The 7500-nt window shown below is 47.1% G+C and overlaps 1 protein-coding gene across 1 annotated transcript in view; it reads right to left on the reverse strand.

Moving 5' to 3' along the window:
- Positions 1 to 7500, reverse strand: part of LOC139411869 (uncharacterized) — a 10853-nt gene that overhangs the window by 3197 nt on the left and 156 nt on the right. The window contains exons 2-4 of the mRNA XM_071158618.1: positions 4909 to 5088; positions 2510 to 2849; positions 2067 to 2231 (exon numbers count right to left, since the gene is read on the reverse strand). Coding sequence (XP_071014719.1) covers positions 2067 to 2231; positions 2510 to 2849; positions 4909 to 5088 — 685 coding nt within the window. The remainder of the gene's footprint in view (positions 1 to 2066; positions 2232 to 2509; positions 2850 to 4908; positions 5089 to 7500) is intronic.

Here is a 7500-nt window from a genome sequence, read left to right on the forward strand (position 1 = left end):
AAATGTGGCAAAAGGTTGTAAAGTTCAAGGGGGCCGAATACTTTCGCAAGGCACTGTAAGTATTCACATCCCTGAGTTTAGAATCACATTTGACAGCGATTACAGCTGTGAGCCTTTCTGGGTAAGTCTCTAAGAGCTGTGAGCCTTTCTGGGTAAGTCTCTAAGAGCTGTGAGTCTTTCTGGGTAATTATCTAAGAGCTGTGAGCCTTTCTGGGTAAGTCTCTAAGAGCTGTGAGTCTTTCTGTGTAAGTCTCTAAGAGCTGTGAGTCTTTCTGGGTAAGTCTCTAAGAGCTGTGAGTCTTTCTGGGTAAGTCTCTAAGAGCTGTGAGTCTTTCTGGGTAAGTCTCTAAGAGCTGTGAGTCTTTCTGGGTAAGTCTCTAAGAGCTGTGAGCCTTTCTGGGTAAGTCTCTAAGAGCTGTGAGTCTTTCTGGGTAAGTCTCTAAGAGCTGTGAGTCTTTCTGGGTAAGTCTCTAAGAGCTGTGAGTCTTTCTTGGTAAGTCTCTAAGAGCTGTGAGTCTTTCTGGGTAAGTCTCTAAGAGCTGTGAGTCTTTCTGGGTAAGTCTCTAAGAGCTGTGAGTCTTTCTGGGTAAGTCTCTAAGAGCTGTGAGCCTTTCTGGGTAAGTCTCTAAGAGCTGTGAGTCTTTCTGGGTAAGTCTCTAAGAGCTGTGAGTCTTTCTGGGTAAGTCTCTAAGAGCTGTGAGTCTTTCTGGGTAAATATCTAAGAGCTGTGAGTCTTTCTGGGTAAGTCTCTAAGAACTTTACACACCTGAAATGTACAATATTTGTACATTATACTTTAAAAAAATTCAAGCTCTGTCAAATTGGTTGTTGATCATTGCTAGACAACCATTTTCAGGTCTTGCCATAGATTTTAAAGCTGAGTTAAGTCAAAACTGTAACTCGGCCACTCAGGAACATTCACTGTCTTGGTAAGCAACTCCAGTGTATATTTGGCCTTGTGTTTTAGGTTATTGTCCTGCTGAAAAGTGGATTTGTCTCCCAGTGTCTGTTGGAAAGCAGACTGAACAAGGTTTTCATCTAGGATTTTGCCTACGCCTAGCTCTATTCCGTTTCTTTTTACTCTTAAAAACTCCTTAGTTCTTGCGGATGACAAGCATACCCATAACATGATGCAGCCACCACCATACTTTAACATATGAAGAGTGGTACTGTGTTTTGTTGGATTTGCTCCAAACATAACTCTTTGTATTCAGAACATAACGTTGATTTCTTTGCTACATTTTCTGCAGTTCTACTTTAGTGTCTTGTTGTAAACAAGATGCGTGTTTTGGAATATTTTTTATTCTGTACAGTATTTCTTCTTTTCACTCTGTCATTTAAGTTAGTATTGTAGAGTAACTTCAATGTTGTTGATCCCATCCTCAGGTTTCTTCTATCACAGCCATTCAACTCCGTAACTTAAAGTCACCATTGGCCTCATGGTGAAAATCCCTGAGCAGTTTCCTTCCTCTCCGGCAACTGAGTTAGGAAGGACGTCTGTATCTTTGTAGTGACTGGGTGTATTGATACACCATCCAAAGTGTAATTAATAACTTCACTATGCTCAAAGGGATATTCAATGTCTGCTTTAGGTGCTCTTCTTTGCTGCTCGACTGAGGTACCTTACAGATAATTGTATGTGTGGGGTACAGAGATGAGGGACCTTACAGATAATTTTATGTGTGGGGTACAGAGATGAGGGACCTTACAGATAATTGTATGTGTGGGGTACAGAGATGAGGTAGTCGTTTAAAAATCACGTTAAACACTATTATTGCACACAGAGTGAATCCATGCAACTTATTATGTGACTTGTTAAACACATTTTTACTCCTGAACTTATTTAGGCATCCCCTGACAAAAGGGTTGAATACCTAATGAGTCAAGACATTTCAACTTTTCTTTTGTAATTAAGTTGTAAACATTTCTAAAAATGTAATTCCACTTTGACATTATGGGATATTGTTATTTGTGTGTGTGTGTTACATTGTCATTGATTGTTGGGGATAGATCTTTGCCAAGAAAGGTATTTCACTGGCATTAAGCGTTGAAACTTAATGACTCACTGTGTGCAGGCCATGAGCAGTATGGCGAGGCAGCTGACGCACGAGAGGACCACAGCTATAACGACCAGGACCGTCTGGACCACCTCTGCTCTGCCGCTGCCCTCCTTGCTCGTTGTAGGCAGGAGCAGGATCCCACAGCGCTCACCGTCGTATCCTTTATTACACCTAGCGGGGGGGGGTCAATCAGTCAATCAGTCAGTCAGTCAACCAAACAGTCAATCAGTCAGTCAGTCAACCAAACAGTCAATCAGTCAGTCAGTCAATCTATCCTTCATTACACACACACACACACACACACACACACACACACACACACACACACACACACACACACACACACACACACACACACACACACACACACACACACACACACACACACACCTGCGTTGTACTCACATACACACACACACACACAACACACACACCTGTGTTGTACTCACATACACACTGGCTCTCTCAGGTCTGCCATGTACTTGCAGAGCCCGTGGATACAGTAGCCCTTGTGGGAAAAGCTACAGGGGTCCTGTGTGACACGCCCTGACGTCTGGTGTGTGTGTGCGGCCGGGAACTCCAACGTCTGTCCTGTTGACGTGTGTCCTGTTGACGTGTGTCCTGTTGACGTGTGTCCTGTTGACGTGTGTCCTGTTGCCATGTGTCCTGTTGACGTGTGTTCAGGGTTGAAGGCTGTGGAGGTTCTCGTCTTCTTCTTCTTCTTTCCTTTATTCCTTTTCCCTTTCTGACCTCTGACCTTTTCTTTTTGGTCCTTACTGTGACGCATCACTGCGGGGAAACAACAGATGGTTATTATCATTTTCTGATTATTAGAGACAGAGATAGATGGGAGAAAAGGGGGAGACAGATGGGGAGACAGATGGGAGAGAGAGGGGAGAGAGAGGGGGGAAACACATAGAGAAACATGGAGACAGATGGAGAGACATGGAGACAGATAGGAGACAGATGGAGAGACATGGAGACAGATAGGAGACAGATGGAGACAGATAGGAGACAGATGGAGAGACATGGAGACAGATAGGAGACAGATGGGAGACAGATGGAGAGACATGGAGACAGATAGGAGACAGATGGGAGACAGATGGAGAGACATGGAGACAGATAGGAGACAGATGGAGACAGATAGGAGACAGATGGAGAGACATGGAGACAGATAGGAGACAGATGGAGAGACATGGAGACAGATAGGAGACAGATGGAGAGACATGGAGACAGATAGGAGACAGATGGAGACAGAGGAGACAGATGGAGAGACATGGAGACAGATAGGAGACAGATGGAGAGACATGGAGACAGATAGGAGACAGATGGGAGACAGATGGAGAGACATGGATACAGATAGGAGACAGATGGAGTGACATGGAGACAGATAGGAGACAGATGGAGAGACATGGAGACAGATAGAGAGAGATGGAGAGACATGGAGACAGATAGTGAGAGATGGAGAGACATGGAGACAGATAGGAGACAGATAGTGAGAGATGGAGAGACATGGAGACAGATAGTGAGAGATGGAGAGACATGGAGACAGATGGGAGACAGATGGGAGACAGATGGAGAGACATGGAGACAGATGGGAGACAGATAGGAGACAGATGGAGAGACATGGAGACAGATAGGAGACAGATGGGAGACAGATGGGAGACAGATGGAGAGGTTGAGACAGATGAAGAATTATAGGAGACAGATGGGAGACAGATGGGAGACAGATGGAGACAGACTGGAGACAGGTGGGAGAGAGGGGAAGACAGATGGGAGACAGATGGGAGACAGACGGAGAGGTTGAGGCAGATGGAGAATTATAGGAGACAGATGAGAGATGGAGACAGGTGGGAGAGAGAGGGGAGAGAGGGGAAGACAGATGGGAGACTAATGGAGAGAGATGGAGAGGTGGAGACCGATTGGAGACTAATGAGAGAGGGGGGAAGACAGATGGGAGACAGGTGGGAGAGAGGGGGAGGTGGGGGCTGTCTGCAAGGGGGTAGTAGGGACTACTGGGGTAGGAGCTAGGGGCTGTCAGCTAGAGGGTATTAGGGACTACTGGGGTAGGAGCTAGGGTCTGTCTGCTAGGGGGTAGGGGGCTGTCTGCAAGGGGGTAGGGGGCTGTCTGCTAGGGGGTAATAGGGACTACTGGGGTAGGAGCTAGGGGCTGTCTGCTAGAGGGTAGTAGGGACTACTGGGGTAGGAGCTAGGGGCTATCTGCTAGAGGGTAGGGGGCTGTCTGTTAGAGGGTAGGGGGCTGTCTGCTAGGGGTAGGGGGCTGTCTGCTAGGGGGTAATAGGGACTACTGGGGTAGGAGCTAGGGGCTGTCTGCTAGAGGGTAGGGGGCTGTCTGCTAGAGGGTAGGGGGCTGTCTGCTAGAGGGTAGGGGGCTGTCTGCTAGAGGGTAGGGGGCTGTCTGCTAGGGATAGGGGGCTGTCTGCTAGGGGGTAATAGGGACTACTGGGGTAGGAGCTAGGGGCTGTCTGCTAGAGGGTAGTAGGGACTACTGGGGTAGGAGCTAGGGGCTATCTGCTAGAGGGTAGGGGGCTGTCTGCTAGAGGGTAGGGGGCTGTCTGCTAGGGGTAGGGGGCTGTCTGCTAGGGGGTAATAGGGACTACTGGGGTAGGAGCTAGGGGCTGTCTGCTAGAGGGTAGGGGGCTGTCTGCTAGAGGGTAGGGGGCTGTCTGCTAGAGGGTAGGGGGCTGTCTGCTAGGGATAGGGGGCTGTCTGCTAGGGGGTAATAGGGACTACTGGGGTAGGAGCTAGGGGCTGTCTGCTAGGAGGTAGTAGGGACTACTGGGGTAGGAGCTAGGGGTAAGGGAGAGGGGTAATCACACAGTCCTACGTTGGGGTGAGCCGTCTGTAGGTGTTCCTCCCGACAGATCTTCTTCAAGATCCAGTTCCTCTTCATCGCCCAGAGAGCTTTGTAGCTCCTCCCCTTCCCCTGAGGCCAATGCCCCCGTCACATGGCTCACCCCCGCTGAGAACGTCACTGCAGATCCCAGGACACCTAGAGCACTGAAAACTACAACCAGAACACACCAGTCAAACATAGCAGACTGAAAACTACAACTAGACCACACCAGTCGAACAGAGAATTGAGATTACAACCCCAACACACCAGTCAAACGCAGAGCACTGTAAACTACAGCCAGACCACACCAGTCAAACGCAGAGCACTGTGAACTACAGCCAGACCCAACCAGTCAAACGCAGAGCACTGTAAACTACAACCAGACCACACCAGTCAAACGCAGAGCACTGTAAACTACAACCAGACCACACCAGTCAAACGCAGAGCACTGTAAACTACAACCAGACCACACCAGTCAAACGCAGAGCACTGAAAACTACAACCAGACCACACCAGTCAAACGCAGAGCACTGTAAACTACAACCAGACCACAGCAGTCAAACGCAGAGCACTGTAAACTACAACCAGAACACGCATATCAAACTGCACACACAACAGTATATGTAAATCATGTACACTAAATAACTGTTCTACACTCATTATGCAAAATAAAGAAAGAAAAAATAAATCTACAACTAGACCACGGCAATCAGACTCAGACCAGAATACTGAAAACTACAACTAGACCATACTAATCAAAAACAGACCAGAGTACTGAAAACTACAACCAGACCATACCAATCAAAAACAGACCAGAGAACATAAAACTACAACTAGACCATACCAATCAAAAACAGACAAGAGTACTGAAAACTACAACCAGACCGACCATACCAATCAGCCACAGACCAGAGTACTGAAAACTACAACAAGAACTTCCCCAATCATACATAGCAACCAAGGCTGCACGCAGACCAAGCCAGTCACACAGACCGTGCAGACTACAACCCAATAGCACACACAGTAGACTCGAGCACTCAATACATCCATCAGACAAACAGACCCAAAGAGCAGAAAACAAGAGCTGAACATTCTTTAACTTTGACCTAAATAGGATGAGCATACCGTCCAGGCTTCTGACAAGTCTTAACATGTTCTGAAACAGGCTTCTCTCTTCTCTCTTCTCTCTAAACACAAGGCTTCTGTCTCCTCAGTCCATCACTCTACTTCTCTCTAAACACAAGGCTTCTCTCTCCTCAGTCCATCACTCTACTTCTCTCTAAACACAAGGCTTCTGTCTCCTCAGTCCATCACTCTACTTCTCTCTAAACACAAGGCTTCTCTCTCCTCAGTCCATCACTCTACTTCTCTCTAAACACAAGGCTTCTCTCTCCTCAGTCCATCACTCTACTTCTCTCTAAACACAAGGCTTCTGTCTCCTCAGTCCATCACTCTACTTCTCTCTAAACACAAGGCTTCTGTCCTGTTCTTCCCTCTAAACACAAGGCTTCTGTCTCCTCAGTCCATCACTCTACTTCCCTCTAAACACAAGGCTTCTCTCTCCTCAGTCCATCACTCTACTTCTCTCTAAACACAAGGCTTCTGTCCTGTTCTTCCCTCTAAACACAAGGCTTCTGTCTCCTCAGTCCATCACTCTACTTCCCTCTAAACACAAGGCTTCTCTCTCCTCAGTCCATCACTCTACTTCCCTCTAAACACAAGGCTTCTCTCTCCTCAGTCCATCACTCTACTTCTCTCTAAACACAAGGCTTCTGTCCTCTACTTCTCTCTAAACACAAGGCTTCTGTCTCCTAAGTCCATCACTTTACTTCTCTCTAAACACAAGGCTTCTGTCCTGTTCTTCCCTCTAAACACAAGGCTTCTGTCTCCTCAGTCCATTACTCTACTTCCCTCTAAACACAAGGCTTCTCTCTCCTCAGTCCATCACTCTACTTCTCTCTAAACACAAGGCTTCTCTCTCCTCAGTCCATCACTCTACTTCTCTCTAAACACAAGGCTTCTGTCCCCTACTTCTCTCTAAACACAAGGCTTCTGTCCTGTTCTTCCCTCTAAACACAAGGCTTCTGTCTCCTCAGTCCATCACTCTACTTCTCTCTAAACACAAGGCTTCTGTCTCCTCAGTCTATCACTCTACTTCTCTCTAAACACAAGGCTTCTCTCTCCTCAGTCCATCACTCTACTTCTCTCTAAACACAAGGCTTCTGTCTCCTCAGTCCATCACTCTACTTCTCTCTAAACACAAGGCTTCTGTCTCCTCAGTCCATCAATCTACTTCTCTCTAAACACAAGGCTTCTGTCCTCTACTTGCCTCTAAACACAAGGCTTCTGTCTCCTCAGTCCATCACTCTACTTCCCTCTAAACACAAGGCTTCTGTCTCCTCAGTCCATCACTCTACTTCCCTCTAAACACAAGGCTTCTCTCTCCTCAGCCCATCACTCTACTTCTCTCTAAACACAAGGCTTCTGTCCTCTACTTGCCTCTAAACACAACTCTTCTCTCCAACCCAGCTCACCCTTCTATACATTCCTGCCCAAACTAAACACAACAAAACAGCCAATCAT

This window comes from Oncorhynchus clarkii, chromosome 6, assembly GCF_045791955.1.
Source record: "Oncorhynchus clarkii lewisi isolate Uvic-CL-2024 chromosome 6, UVic_Ocla_1.0, whole genome shotgun sequence".
NCBI classification, from domain to species: Eukaryota; Metazoa; Chordata; class Actinopteri; order Salmoniformes; family Salmonidae; genus Oncorhynchus; species Oncorhynchus clarkii.